At 40.2% G+C, this 16,438-nt stretch overlaps 1 protein-coding gene across 1 annotated transcript in view; it reads right to left on the bottom strand.

The window, feature by feature from the left end:
- Positions 1-1,118: 1,118 nt before the first annotated feature.
- SLC6A16 (solute carrier family 6 member 16) overlaps positions 1,119-16,438 on the bottom strand; it is a 33,875-nt gene continuing 18,555 nt past the window's right edge. The window contains exons 9-13 of the mRNA XM_020885620.2: positions 4,793-4,979; positions 4,248-4,449; positions 3,947-4,106; positions 1,959-2,121; positions 1,119-1,748 (exon numbers count right to left, since the gene is read on the bottom strand). Coding sequence (XP_020741279.2) covers positions 1,491-1,748; positions 1,959-2,121; positions 3,947-4,106; positions 4,248-4,449; positions 4,793-4,979 — 970 coding nt within the window. The 3' untranslated portion in view covers positions 1,119-1,490. The remainder of the gene's footprint in view (positions 1,749-1,958; positions 2,122-3,946; positions 4,107-4,247; positions 4,450-4,792; positions 4,980-16,438) is intronic.

Below are 16,438 nucleotides of genomic sequence, written 5' to 3'. Positions count from 1 at the left end.
TCCAGTGGTTGAGGATGTCCGCTCTTTCGTCTTTTGCCACAGAAACTTACACAGGGACAACCTCCCTGTGAGTCCTAAGCAACCTGAAGTCCTGGGATCTCTTGAACGTTTAAGGGAAACCCATTCCCTGGATCTTCGGAAGTCTCCAAAACCTCCATCCAGAGCCTCCATCCCCAGTCCCTAACGGACTGAGCCCACCTCCCCTTGAGAAGTGCTTCAGCTGTTACGGAGTCACCCCTCTCACAAGTTTTGAAATACTCAGTTATCATTCACTGTGGGGGTTCCCCAGCGGCTCATTGGTGAAGAATCGGCTTACAGTGCAGGAGACACGGGTTCAATCCCTGGGTCGGGAAGATCCGCTGGAGAAGGAAATGGCAACCCACTCGTGTTCTTGCCTGGAGCATCCCATGGACAGAGGAGCCAAGTGTGTTAATCATTCAGTAGTGTCCCACCCTCTTGCGACCCCATGACTGTAGCCATCCAGGCTCCTCTGTCCGTGGGATGCTCCAGGCAAGAATACTGCAGTGGGTTGCCATTTCCTCCTCCAGGGGATCTTCCTGACCTAGGGATCGAAACCGGGTCTCCTGCATTGCAGTCAGACTCTTTCCTGTCTGAGCCGCCAGGGAAGCCCTATCATCCACTAGGCAAATTCATTTGACTTAGCTCCGTGGTAAAACCTGCCATGTCTCTCTTACCAGGCAGATATGGGACCCTGATGGGCTCAGCAATACAATTTGGTAGTTCCCCAAGCTGGTTGTGTGTCAATTCACAGATACACAGTCCACATGGACTGTTCCAGTCCACAATAGTCCTGGAACCTATTGACAATTCATTTTTAGATGAATGATAGGGTTACCACTTCCCATCAGCAAGTGCATTAGTATCCTTTACATCTTTATTGAAGTCACCATTTCCTGGGTTTCTTCTGGCTCAAGGTCAATCCTTGCATAAAGCAAGTAGAGTAATCTAGCATTTAATTTACCATGGCAAGGAAAGGCAGGAACTCAGGGCTGGACATTTGACTCTCAAAAGAATGGAAGCCTCATGAGAGGAAGACTGAACATCTGAGATATTTATAGAAGAAGAAGAAAAAAAAAAGATCTGCTCACACCCAGTGCTTAGAATCCCAGTGGACTAATTTATTGACCAACAGCATTATTCCTCCAGATTCATTCCAGAAACTGAGTAGACCAGTTGAGAAGCAGGTTCTGTAGGCATCACCAATGGCATACAAAATGGTAAGTGTATATACTGAGGAAGGGATGGGGAAAACACGATGAAAGTAGTAACCAGGGAGGATGTGGTCTAGGAAACAAACTGCAAAGCCAGGCTCCATGAGCTCCCCCACCCCACCCAAAAATGTCCCTATCCTTGGGAGTAAAAGCAGCTCTGGGTCTAGAGACATCAACAGCTGCAATTTGATGTTGACTTGCCTATTAAGAGCTGTTTTAAGGGATATATGATGTCAGGCCAAATAAATCATTGGGAAGTCACACAACAGGTTGATCAGCAATTTGAGTATCACCTTGGAGGATTTCCTCATTTTCAACCTCTTCAATGGGTGTCAGTTGGAGACTTACGGGTAAGGACTTGGAGGATATCATAGGCTTGTCCCTGGTGGAGTTGGAGGGAATCCCATGAATGAAACAATATACAAAGTATATGGGGATGGGAAGGATGACCGTGAGTGAAAGGGCGAACAATGTGAACAGCCCCCATGATGGGTATTGTCGAACCACTTCTTTTGACTGTGGAGAGATAGGAAAGGGGTTCAGAATGTAGAAGTTCCCAGAAGAGGAAGGACTGGGGAAGGGGAGGGTCAGAGGAGAACCAGGGCAGAGGACTAAGAGTTTTCAGGGAGTCGGAGAATGAAATGATAGTCTTTAGACCAAGACTGGCTTGAAAACTCTAGCACCCCACTCCCTATGAAGGTCAGGGGTCTGAGGGGGGCGACTTACAGTGCTTGAGTCCCAGGCCAGATAGGTGATATTCTTCTGAGATAGTTGAAATACAGAGATCATCGACAGGGCTAGCAGCACAAATGGAATTAGACAGGACCACAGCCAGCGCATGATGGTGTACAGAGGATACCCCCACAAGTTAGCAGTGTCTGGGAAGAAACTGAGAGGCAGGGCCACAAGACTGTAGAAGGCCCAGGTGGGCCTAACCCAGTCTTGGAGGGCAAGATCGGCCAGACCTTAGCACCCCAGCTTCAGCTCAAGCCTCATCCTCTATCTTCTTCTCAGTCAATCTTCTATTCCTACTCAAGAAAAAAGTTCAAACATTCCTCTACTGCTCAAAAACATTTCATGGATATTGGTGCCCTCAGGATAAAGGCCAAGTCCCTTTCATTCATTCTGTGAATATGAGAGTGTCTGTGACATATCAGGGATTCTTCTAGTTGTTGGGCATCCATAGTGAACAACACAGACTCTAAAAGAGTAACATTTAACCCTCCTTGAGCTTTTCTTAGCTTCTTCCAGCCAATATATTCAGCCTCCTTTACTGCATGTTCTCAATCTCAATGAATACACAAGTGGGGTCCTTTGGTCTAGAGTGCCCTTCTCTCTCCCTCTTTGTCTACGTATTCATCTGTCCAGGCTAAGCTCAATCATCCTCTCACCTAGGATGCTTTCCCCAACTCTCCAGATGCCCCTAAATGTCCCTGGCTACCTCTACTATGGGCTTTCCATCTTGTACTGGGATTGTCTGCTCACATGTGTCTTCCTCCTTGGACTCTGCACTCTTTGAGAGGAGGAGCTTGTTCCATTCATTTGTACCCCAGTAATACAAGACTTTCCTGACACAAAGAAAGACTCAAGCTACATGTGAGTGAGTTAATGAATGAGTAAACTGACTCCAAGAACCACTGTCAGCTGAAAACACTGCCACCTGAAGCTTCTACCCTTAAATTATACCACGTGGGTGACTGCACATCTGCCTGTTTAAAAATTGGGCCTGGGAGTTGTTGGTATTCCTTGTATTTTATTTGGATGTTCCCACTCTTCCTTTCACAGTTATGTTTAATGTTTCTGATTATCCTGTTCCCTCTTCCTTAGTAGCTTTTCCTTGAAGAATTAGACCACAGCTCTCAACTTACACCTCTACCACCTTAGTCCAAGCCATTCGTTAGCTTCCATTTGGAATACTACAATAGCTCCTAACTGCTCTCCTTGCTTCACTCTTGATTCTTCATAGTCTTTTCACCATACAACAATCAATCATAGGTATCTTTTTGAAAAAAAACAAACCTGATAATGTCAGTCTCCTTCTCAAAACTCTTCCATGCCTCCTCTCTCATTCTACATAAAAAAAACTAAGTCCTGCCATAGCTAAAAAGGTCCTAACATCTGCTCCCATCACTTCTCTGGCCTTATCTCATAACATTCTATTCTAATCTCTGATTTCCTTGTTGCTCAAAAAGTTCAGGAATGATGCTTCCTCTTGCTTTGGTACTTACTGTTTTCCCTACTTGGAATTCTCTCTCAAAATTTTTTTCATGGTTCCTCCTGTCATTTCATTCAGGAATCTGCTCAAATGTCACCTTATCAGAGAAGCCTTCCCTGCGATCCTATCCAAGTTATTAATAGCATATACTCCCACTCTTGATCATCTTATCTCACTTTTTGATTTTTCTCCTGTCAGTTATCACCTCTTGACATTTGTATATGTTCATTTGGTTATTATTATGAATCTCTACCACTAGAATGTAAACTCCCTGGGGACATGGATGCTTGTTTTACTCAATGTTCTGTCCTTGATGACTGAAACAGTTCCCAGCACATATTAAGCACCCCAGAAATATGTTAAATGAATGAATGAATAAAAAAGTTTTTCAGAAGAGCCTGGAGTTCCCTGAAATTAAGGGTCCCTATGTCACTCTCATCAAGTGAAAATAGAGGCAACAAGAAAGGGATCAACCTTCCCTATAGACCCAAGCTATCACCTGCCGGCCTTTCTGGCCCAGTTCACAGCCAAGTTTTCAAATATGATGACGATGATCATAGGGATGATTGTCCAGTAGTCAGTCAGCAGTCTGATGTAGTAGCTGCCTGAAGGTCGAGTGAAGAAGAGGCCACCCAGGAACATGAGCATTAAGACAACCACTGGAGGGAACATTGGATTTAGATCAAGGTCACAGGTCTAGCTGGGTAACAAGGGCTAAGCAGAGGTGATAGACTAGGGCCGTATAAGAATCTGAATGAAGTCAGGGTCATTGATGGGCATACACATGTAGGTCAGAGTACCTGTAAACAGCTTTGTATATTTCTGGACAGAAATAAAGGTGTCCTGGAGAGAGGTAATGATGCTATGTGTGATCCCTATCGTGGTGGACAACTCCAGGTTCAGCAACATTAGGAAGAACAGGATGGACCAGGAGATAGACCCAGGAATAAAAGACATGGCTTCAATGAAGGCCAGGAAAGCAAAGTTTGTGCTCTCCTTAATCTGTGAAGGGGAGAAAGGGCAGGAGTTAAAGTGTCCTTGAATTTAACAAAAACAACAAAAAATACAGAGATATATTCTATCTTTCCTGAAAATTTTCTTAAAACCCCTGCGTCACTGAGAAAACCAAATTTCCAAGCTGACCCTCTGACATGGAAAACCAATCCACCTAGTATTACTCATAGAAGGGCATTCTGCAAACTATAGTTCTTTGCATTACCAAGGTTGCAGCTTATCCTGGTGCTTCTGGGTTTTTTTTTTTTTCTGGTGCCAATAAAAGCTGAAATTTCTGTTTTACAAAAGGTTTTGAAGGAACTCTAGGACTCATTCACCTATTTTTACTGACCTTCAAAAACTGCTCCTCTAAGTTGCACTCAGACACATGGCTGAGGACCTCCTTCTTGATGGGGTGGGAGAGGCTGTTGAACCAGGAGGTGAAGATGGAGGTTGGGTTACCAATCAGATTTTGAGGTGGCTGGGCCTCAGGAGGCAGTATCCCCATGTTTACCAGCTTCAAAATTGTTTCAATATTCCTGAGGATAAGGAGTTGAATCACAAAGAATCATTTTGCTCCTTAGAAAATGACCTGCTTTTCCCTTATCTTCCAGATAAGAAAGGACATCATGTTACTGATCTGGGTAAGGTAGAGCCTGCGATTAAACCTAGAAGCCACCCACCTTCAAAATCATGAATTTTTATGAGCCTGGATAATTTATGACCCTGAGGGGATGGGGCAGAAGAAGCCTTTCCTATGGTCTTGAGTATTACAGAGTTCTTGGAAACTCTGAGTCCCTGCTCTAATGATGGGGTCTTTTATTCACTCCCTACCCCTTATTCATGCCCTACCTCTTTGTTAGACTAGCAGGTGAAAGTCAACCTTCTAAGCTTTGTATAACTGAATGTCAGGGAGCATTTACTTAAGTGTATCATATGCATAACAGTCCCATGAAGTTGTATTATTTTGTGAGAAACTTCTTGCACTTTTTGATCTGGGTCCTATTTTCTAACCTTTATCTTACCCCATGACCTTCTGCAGATCTACTCTGCTCACACTTAACTTCTTACAGCTTCAGGGCATGACATGCTATCTCATACTCAAGACCAACCCCCACTCCCACCATCATTCTTCACTTGGGCTAATTCCTATAAATCCTTAGAACTTCAGCTCATTGCTCTATAAGAACTTCAATGGAAGGTTTGCTAATAATAGCAAAATGCAAGTGGCAGAGATCAAACCAGTCAATCCTAAAGGAAATCAACCCTGAATATTCACTGGAAGGACTGATGCTGAAACTGAAGCTTCAATACTTGGGCCACCTGATTTGAAGAGCCGACTCAGTGGAAAAGACCCTGATACTGGGAAAGATTGAAGGCAAGAGGAGAAGGGTAGGACAGAGGATGAGATGGTTGGATGGCATCACTGACTCAGTAGACATGAGTTTGAGCAAACTCCAAAAGATGGTGCAGGACAGGGAAGCCTGGCGTGCTGTAGTCCATGGAGTTGCAAAGAGTCAGACATGATTTAGCGACTGAACAACAACAACAAAGTGGCATTTCTAATCACATTTTAGAAAATAAAATACTATATGCTCTTCTGGTAATAAGCAAGTTAAATATTTGGACCAAACTTCTCACTGGAAATAATTTAAAAGACTCAAAGATATTTTTAAATCTTGAAAAATAAAAATATTGACAAGATAATAAGGAATTATAGTATTGGACAAAAATCAGAGTACAAACAAAAGCAGTGGAGAAAGAAGCCTTGCAAAGCAATTTTGCCTCGAAGGATATGTCAAATACATCAAACCATACCTGAAGTTTCCAGGCATAGTTTGATGTAAAAGCACCAGAGCATGCCCAAAGTAAGGATCAGAATAGAAGGTCTTCCCCTAAATCTGGCATTTCAAAGGGTTGCACCTTTAATAATAAAAAATGAACCAGAAGCTTGCACCGAACTGTTCCACACCACAGGGAACACAAGGAAGGCTAGTTCAGAAAAGAGCAAAACAAGGGCAAAATTTTAAGGTTCCTGAATGTCATAACCACAGCCAGCCCTAGCTTAATCTTGGAGCCCAAATATTTGACCCTGGTTGTCACAAAAGCTCAAGTTAGAGTCTTTCTAATGTCCCTACGTTTCAAGTAAAAGCAAAAGTCCTATCTGGATGAATATACCCTCTTCTTAGGCCTTAAAAGAATTCTTACAAATAATAGTCAAAAAAATAGGACATGGAGAGAACTACACACAAAAAAAGACATCATGAGAAATAACACAATAAAAATATCCCTAAAGTTACTACAAATATTAGAATTACAAAAAAGTATAATACAACTAAGTTTACTATGCTTAAATAATAAAAGACAAGCTTGGAAATATTTTCAGGAGACAAGAAACTATAAGTTGACCATAAAGATTTTTAAAAATGAAACAGAACCTCTTGAAATAAAAAATAATTGAGATTTAAAAGTCAGTATGGATAATTCTAATTTCACAATTAGGCACAGGGGCACAACTTATCCTCCCACTTTAAACAACTAGATAACTGGACAAAATGTATAAAACAACTGTTTTTAGACATTAGATAACAGGCAGTACAGAACTGTGATCCCTGAGAGAAGGAAAACAAATGAGGTGCACCATGTAATTATCCTGGTTTTCTGCCTGAAAGCACATTCTAAACTACAGAGCAGAAAAGATCACAAGTAAACCATGGCAGTCTCATTGAGTTGGGGAGACAAAAAAGGAGTTTGGGGAGGCCAAAGAAGTTGGAAGTTCCAAGGAAGAATTCTGGAGGAAATGTAGTTATGAAGAAAAAGAATTCCAGAAATTTGCATCTGGCCTGTTGAGTGTGTGCTAAATTTTAAGATTCACACATACAGGATGAAAATCCGCAAGGCTATATATAAAGAATAACTGGAAAATATCCAATCTGAATGGGGTATTCAGTAGAGTCCAGAAGGGCCATGCCTTCCGAATGGGACTGAAGGACTCCTGGAGAAAAGCAGGCTCTAGACCCACCCTACTGAAGCCTCAAAAGTATCACACTGAACCACAAGTATCACTACCTGCTAGAACAAAGCTCAATCAATACTCATTCAAGGAAGGCAACAAAAAGTCAGACACTCAAAAATACAGAATTCACAAAGTCCAACCTCCAGTCAAAGTAAACAAATGAAAAAAGAGAAAAATGTGACCTTGATCAGTATAAAAATCAGTAAATAAAAGTCATAAAATAGAGTAATAAATGACAGATGAAGGACTTAACAGTCAGGGATATTAAAATATCTATTAAAAAAAAAAAAAACCCAGGGCAGGTGACTAACAAGTGGGAGGGTAATTACAATTGTAGAGGTTCTCCCCAGGGAGCAAGGGGTACAAGCCCCTCATTGGGCTCCCCATCCCCTAGGTTCTGCACTGGGAAGACAAGCCCCCAGAATCTTTGGCTTTGAAGGTCAGTGGGGCTTATTTTCAGGAGAGTCAGGGCTATGGGAAATAGAGATTCCACTGTTAAAGGGTGCACACAAAATCTCATAAACTCCAGGACTCAGGGCAGAAGCAGTAATTTGAAAGAAGCTTGAGTCAGACTCACGTGCTGATCTTGGAGAGCCTCCCAGAGAGGAAGACAACTGGGACTCATCCTGGGGACAAAGACACCGGCAGTAGCCATTTTGGGGAACTCATTCTACCACAAGGACAGTGGAGCTGGCAAGTGCCATTTTGGAAATGTACCTCTAGCTTATTAGTCCCAGGACCCAGATCTACCCACCAGTCAGTTGGCACCAGTCCTGGGATGCCTCAGGCCAACCAGGTAGCTTGATGGAGACCCAGTCCTAACCATTAGAGGGCCCAGGATTCAGCCTCACCCACCAGAGGACAGATATCATACTGGAATCTTTTATGAACAAACACTTCAGTTCAGTTCAGTCGCTTAGTCGTGTCCGACTCTTTGCGACCCCATGAATCACAGCACACCAGGCCTCCCTGTCCAACACCAACTCCTGGAGTTTACTCAAACCCATGTCCATCAAGTCAGTGATGCCATCCAGCCATCTCATCCTCTGTCATCCCCTTCTCCTCCTGCCCCTAGTCCCTCCCAGCATCAGGGTCTTTTCCAATGAGTTGACTCTTCTCATGAGGTGGCCAAAGTGAGACTATGTGACTAAAAATCAACTACAAGGAAAAAAACTGCAAAAATTAAAAAAAAAAAACACACAAACACATGAAGGCTACACAGTATGCGACTAAAAAACCTATGGGTCACAGAAAAAAATCAAAGAGGAAATTTAAAAATACCAGGAGATAAATGAAAATTAAGACACCACAATCCAAAACCAGTGACAAAAGGGGCAAGAATATACAATGGGGAAAAGACAACCTCTTCAATAAATGGTGTTGGGAAAACTGGATAGTTATAAGCAAGAGAATCAAACTGAATGACTTTTTCACACCACATACAAAAATAAACTAAAAATGTATTAAAGACTTAAACATAAGACCTGAAACCATAAAACTTCTAGAAGAAAACTTAGTATACTTTTTGACATCAGTCTTAACAATTTATTTTCTCACGCAACAGAAACAAAAGCAAAAATAAACAAATGGGGCCAAATTAAACTTAAAAGCTTATGCACAGTAAAGGAAACTATTAATGAAACAAAAAAGGCCACCTATTGTATGGGAAAAGATATTTGCAAATTATATACCAACAGGGGGCTAATATCCAAAATATGTAGAGAACACATACAACTCAACATAAAAACAACCCAATTAGAAAATGGGCAGAGGACCGAGTAGACATTTTTCCAGAGAAGACATAGAGATGGACAACAGGCTCATGAAAAGATGCTTAAGATCACTAATTATTAGAGAAATGCAAATCAAGACTACAGCAAGCTATCACCCAACACCTGTCAGAACAGCTATTATCAAAAAACAACAATAAAAAGTGTTGCTGAGGAAGTGGAGAAAAAGCGAACCCTTATACATTGTTGGTGGAATGTAAATTGCTGCAGCCACTCTGGAAAAGAGTATTGAAATTCTTCAATAAATTAAAATAGAACTACCATATGATCCAGCAATTTTACTCCTGGATATTTACCCAAGAAAATGAAAACACTAATTTGAAAAGATATATGCACCCCATGTTCATTATTACTTATAATAGCCAAGATATGAACTCAACCTAAATGTCCATAATAGATGAATGGATAATAGGTAAAACTGAATCACTTTGCCATACACTTGAAACTAACACAACATTGTTAATCAAGTATGCTCCAAAATAAAATTTAAAAATTTTTAAATTGATGAATGGATAAAGATGTGTACACACACACACACACACACACACACACACACACCAAGGTTCCCAGGTGGTGCTAGTGGTAAAAAAAAAAAAAAAATCCTGCCTGCCAACGCAGGAGATATAAGAGACGCAGTTTCAATCCCTGGGTCTGGAAGATCCCCTGGAGGAGGAAATGGCAACCTACTCCAGTATTCTAGCAGGGATAGTCCCATGGACAGAAAAGCCTGGCAGGCTATAGTCCACAGGGTTGCAAAGAGTCAGACACAACTGAGTGACTGAACAACAACTACATATATATATATGTGTGTGTGTATATATATATATAATGAAATATTTACTCAGTCACAAAAAAATAAGGAAATCTTGACATTTGAAACAATATAAATGGATCTAGAGGATATTATGCTAAGTGAAATAAATCATACAGAGAAAGACAAATGTTGTATGAGATCACTCATACATGGAATCTAAAAAACAAATGAATGCACATAACTAACAGAAACAGAGTCATAGATATAATCATAGTTACAGAGAACAAACAGATGGTTTCTAGAAGGGAGGTGTCAGGGGAGGAGAGAAACTGGTGAGGGAGATTAAGTTACAAAATAAATGAGTCATAGGTATAAACTGTACCATGTGGAGAATATTGCCAACATTTATGTAATATCTTTGTATGGTGACAGATGATATCTAGACTTACATTTTGAAATGTAGAGAAATATTGAATTACTGTGTTATGTGCCAAGAATGAACACAGTGCTGTAGGTCAATTATACATCAAAAACAAAGAAACTTAGAGAAAAAGAGACCAGATGTGTGGTTACCAGATGCATCGGGGTAGTGGGGAGGAGGAACTGGATGAAGATAGTCAAAAGGTACAAACGTCCAGTTATAAGATAAGTAAGTACTAGGATGGACTGAATCAGAGGTAAGTTGGTGAACTTAAATATAGATCAATAGTATTATACAACCTGAGGAAAACAGGAAATAATATTTTAGAACATAGTGAACAGAGCCTCAGGGGCTTACAGGACAATAACAGAGAGTTTAACATACATACACGTAATTCAGAGTTCGAAAAGGAGAGGAGAGAATGAGGCAGAAAAAATATTTAAAGAGAGAATGATGGTTAAGTTATTGAAGTTGGTGAAAAATACACAGTTACAAATTTACAAAGCTTAGCCAATTCCAAGTAGGATGAATATTTTTTGAATGCCTTCTCATCAGAAACTACAGAGTTCAGATGTACATTCTACCCTACTTTTATTTAATGCAACTGAAAGTCCCGTACATGAAAGGACTCTGAAAAGTAAATGGTAGCAACAGGGAGCTCGGAGAAGGTAAGCCAAATTCAAAGTACCACTGTATTAGCAGTGAATTTACAATGATTTTTCCCTATAGTATCTCCTGACCTGGACTCAAAAGTAGCCTGAAACCAAGAACTGTCTATCGAGTATGGACATAAAGAATTCCAAGAGAAAAGTCCAATATTTCTGGCCCAAGGAAAAGAGGCCTCAAATTTCAGAGAAAATAAGAGAAATCCCCTGATTTTTCTTGCTCTTTTCTGTTTTATCAAACATGTCAGACAATCCTGCAGCGACAGAGGTGGCTGGACAAGTACCTATACATCTGAGATGGAAATCCTCCTCTGACCAAATAAACAGTGGTTCCAAGTACACGGATAAGGGAGGAAAATCCCTGTTACTTTAAATATTTTTTTCTATTGTCTCAATGTGTAGCCCTGGAGGCAGATGAAGTTGATGAAATTAGTAGCAGGGAAACTAAAGCTCTAGTTTTCTAGGCAGAAAGCCAAGTAGTGGGGCTTCTTAAGAACTGGAAAGTGTTGGGGAGACTTCAGGTAAGAAGGAGCTGAAGAAGGTGATCCCATAAAGTGTTGTATGAAATTCTTGGCAGCACAGGGTTATATATGACCCTAAACAGCATTCCAAAGACTTGGACAACTAGAAAATAAGGTATATCACTGCCCAGCTTCCAAACTATTAGTGGCACACAACTAAATGGATCCAAACAGCACTGAAATTAAAAACTGAACTAACATTGGGACCACAGCCCACAGAAGATGGGAAGAAACTTACAACATAAATCTAACCAGGGCAGTTGTCTCATAACACTGTAAAAAAAAAAAATTCTCCAAAGAAAATGAATACAGTCTCATATATGTTTAAAATAACTATATACAACACAAAATTACTTAATGTATAAAGAATCAGGAAAATCTCAATATACCACAAGGAAAAAGATAATCAATACATAACAATCCCAAAATGACACAGAAGTTTTAATTATCAGACTTTAAAGCAATTATTATAATCATACTCTGAGAAGTCAGAGCAAACACTCTTGAAACAAGTGGAAAGACAGACTGTCAGCAGACAAAAGATACAAGAAAAATACTAAGTGGAAAATTTTATAACAGAAAAATACAATAACAGAAAATTCACTTGAGTGGCTAAATAAAAGAATGAAGATGACAGAAGAAATAGTCAGTGGCCTGGCTGAAAAAGTTTCCTGAAACTTTGGCATTTGGTCAAAGTCATAAAACTTTAGATTCAAGAATCTCAACGAAATTTAAACAGGAGTTGATAAACCTGAAAAACCTATGCCAAGACACATCAAAATCGAACAAATGAAAACTAAACATTAAAAAATCTGGAATACATGGATTTGTGTGTGTGGTTTGCTGTACACCTGAAGACAGCGACACTGTGTATCAGCCACACTTCAGTTCTTTTAAGTTGCTTTTAATCTGAAAGCCACCAAAGAAAAACAACGCATTATACAAAGGGGAACAACAATTTGAGTGACTGTGTTTCTCATCAGAAATGGAGACCAGAAAGAAACAGTACATTTTTTAGGTACTGAAAGAGAAGGATTGTCAACACACAATTCCTCCAAGAAATAAGTGTAAAATAAAGGCATTATTAGATGAAAGAATCTCAAAAAATTCATTGCCAACATGTCTTTAATATTAAAGAAATGCTAAAAGTTTTTCAGATGGAATGGAAAATAATACTGGAGGGAAAATTCAAACTTCAGAAACTAAGCAAGAGCAACGAAAATGATATCCAGGTAAATATAGCTGGATATTTTTCTCCTCTTAAGTTTGAGAATATGTATGTCAGCTGAAAGTAAAATTTATAACATTGTTTGATAGGATTTTCAGTGTATGTCTGGAGAAGGGAAAGGCTCCCCACTCCAGTATTCTGGCCTGGAGAATTCCATGGACTGTATAGTCCATGGGGTCGCAAAGAATTGGACACGACTGAGCAACTTTTTCACTTTCACTTCACTTCAGTGTATGTGGTACATATGACAACCATAGAACAAAGCGGGGAAGATAAAGGATCTTATTATGATGATACGGTTTTACATGTCACTTAAAGTGGTAAAATATTAATTCTAATTAGACTGTAAAAAGTTAAGTGCACATTTTTATTGGGTTGTTCGTCTTCTCATTGAATTGAAAGATTTCTTTACATATTCCAAATAACATGTAGTTGATCCTTCAACAAAATGGGGCTTAGAGACTTCCCTGGTGGTCCAGTGATTAAGAATCCATCTGCCAATGTAGGGGACATGGGTTCGATCTCTGATCTGGAAAGATTCCACATGCTGCAGGGCAACCAAGCCCTTACACCACAGCTAGAGAAAGACCTATCATGGCCAAAAATAAAATAATTTTTTTTTAAAAGCTCATTGAAAGTTATCTATTTTTTTAAAATGGGATGTTGGGAGAGCCATCTCTCTGCACAGATGAAAGTCCACTTTTAACTTATAGTCAGACCTCCACATCTGCAGTTCCTCAGTATCCAGTTCTGTATCCATGGATCCAGCCAATTGCCCAACATGTAGTACTGAAGTACTACTGAAAAAAATCCACATATAAGTAAGTGGGCCTGTGCAATTCAAACTTGCATTGTGCAAAGATCAGCTGTGTACAGAATATATAAATTCTTCCAATTTTGTAACATGTACTTTCATTATCTTAATGGAACCTTTCAAAGAGAAAATGATTTTAATCCCAATGGTGTCCAATTATTAACTATAATAAGGGCTCTCCTACTAGCAGCAATGAGAACTCTATAAAGTATAGAAAAACAGAAGATATAGAGAATGGCAGGCAATAACACTAGGCCTAAGACAAATTAATAAGAAAGGAACGAATGTGAAGGAGTGATTTCTAGGATATCTTTAAATTCTTTAAAACTGAAAAACAAGAGTATATATAGTATACCATCTTCTGTGTAAGAAAGAAAGTAAATAAGAAAATATACATTTTTCTACTTATTTTTACAAATACCAGAAGGATAAAGTAAAAAATAATGAGCTTCCTTCAAAGGACGGATGGGAATTGGGTTGAAGTGATGGTGGGAGAGTGATATTTCTCTGTATCTTTTTGTATAATTTTGTCTTTGGAATCCATATTAATGTTTAATAAAATAAAATTAGGGGCCCTAAAATGTCATACAAACAGAAACAAATTAACATAACTATATTTCAAGTGAATAACATAACCACACTTAACTGAGGAGAAAGAACTAGCCCAAATAAGTTTTGAACACAGCATTTTGACCATAAAATTCAGGATAAAGACAAGAAGTTGTCAGCAAACACTGGAACGTAGGATTAGTGTAGTGTGTGTGCATGCATGCATGCTCAGTCATGTCCTACTCTTTGCTACCCCGTGGACTGTAGCCCACCAGGCTCCTCTGTCCATGGGATTTCCCAGGCAAGAAGACGGAGTGGGTTGCTATTTCCTCCTCCAGAGGATCTTCCTGACCCAGGGATCAAACCCACGACTCCTGTGTCTCCTGCACTGCAGGCAGATTCTTTACCACTGAGCCACCGGGGAAGCCATATTCTAGTATCGGAATTAAGCAATGGGTGCGTGTGAGAGACAAGACACAGAGACAGTGTGTTTCCTATCAACACTGTGGAAAGCAATTTGCATTATCTAGTGAAGCAGACACCCCACTCCAGTGCTCTGCATGGAAAATCCCATGGACGGAGGAGCCTGGTAGGCTGCAGTCCATGGGGTCGCTAAGAGTCGGACATGACTGAGCGACTTCACTTTCACTTTTCACTTCAATGCTTTGGAAAAGGAAACGGCAACCCACTCCAGTGTTCTTGCCTGGAGAATCCCAGGGACGGGGGAGCCTGGTGGGCTGCCGTCTATGGGGTGGCACAGAGTCAGCCACGACTGAAGTGACTTAGCAGCAGCAGTGAAGCAGAAGATAGATGCAGCAGATTGAAGAAACATGGTCATGGTATTTAGCAGCTCTTCCCATCAAGAGACAAAGTCTATTTTCCCACTCCTTGAATCTGGGGTGTCTTTGCCAATTCCTTTGACCAAAAAAATGTAACAGCAGTGACAACAGGAGCATTCCCATGCTTAGGCTTCAAGACATTTTTCTGAATCCACCTTTATTCTCTGTGAGCTGCCATATGAGGAAGCCCAGGCTAGCCACAAGGTGAGGCCTCCTGGAAGAGAACAGGCTTTGCTGACCTGCCAACTGTGAAGCAGAGTGAGCCCAGCCACCACCATGGACAGCAGGGCCCAGCTGAATGCAGACATGTGAGTTAACCCACCCACACCCAGGAGAAGAACTTTCCAGTCCACCCACAGAATCATAAGGAAATAACAAACCACTGCTGTTTTCAGCCACTTACTTTTGGAGTGATTTGTCTCACAGTAATAGATAACTAAGATGGCTGGATGGCATCACCGAATCGATGGACATGGGTTTGGGTAGACTCCAGGAGATGGTGATGGACAGGGAGGCCTGGCGTGGTGCAATTCATGGGGTCGCAAAGAGTCAGACATGACTGAGCGACTGAACTGAACTGAACAGATAACTACACTCCAACAATTTCACTTATACACCCTTGAAAAACGTGCACACATGTAGTGCAGGAGGAAAATGTATAATGTTAAGAAATGTTTAATGTTTAGAGAAACATTGTTTCAATAGCCAAAAACTAGAAAGATTGTACAAATATCCACTAGTAGTAGCATGGGTAAATACACTGTGATATGTTCATTTACTGGAATATTATACAGCATTAAAAAGCACAGACTAGAGGAAGACACAACAATACAAATGAATCTTTCAAGCATATGTTGAATTAAAAAAGTAAAACACAAAAGAATACAAAGAAAATGTGTATGTAAATGAACAAATTAGACTACATAAATGGATACATTAAACTACTGCTTTGTGTAAATGTTCAAATTAAACTATATTGCTTAGATAAGCATACATATAAGAAAATGTAAAGAAAACAAAGTAACGATCATAAAAGTCATGATAATGGGTACCTCTAGGAAGGAGGAAAGAAGTTATAATTAGAGATACATGAAGCGCTTCCAAGGTCATTCTAGTTTTTACAATGGGTGCTACACATTTTGTTTTATGCATGTTTCTACCCCATGGACTGTAGCTAACCAGGCTCCTCTGTCCATGGAATTCTCCAAGCAAGAAGACTAGAGTGGGTAGCCATTCCTTTCTCCAGGGGGTCTTCCCAACCCAGGGATCAAACCTGGGTCTCCTGCATTGCAGGCAGATTCTTTACTATCTGAGACATGAAGGAAGTCCCTCTATATGTATGTAATGCACAATAAAATGTTTTTTAAAATACTAAAAATACCATTACACTCCCACCAGGCT

Source organism: Odocoileus virginianus, chromosome 20, assembly GCF_023699985.2.
Source record: "Odocoileus virginianus isolate 20LAN1187 ecotype Illinois chromosome 20, Ovbor_1.2, whole genome shotgun sequence".
NCBI lineage: Eukaryota > Metazoa > Chordata > Mammalia > Artiodactyla > Cervidae > Odocoileus > Odocoileus virginianus.
This window is presented reverse-complemented; position numbering and strand designations above follow the sequence as displayed.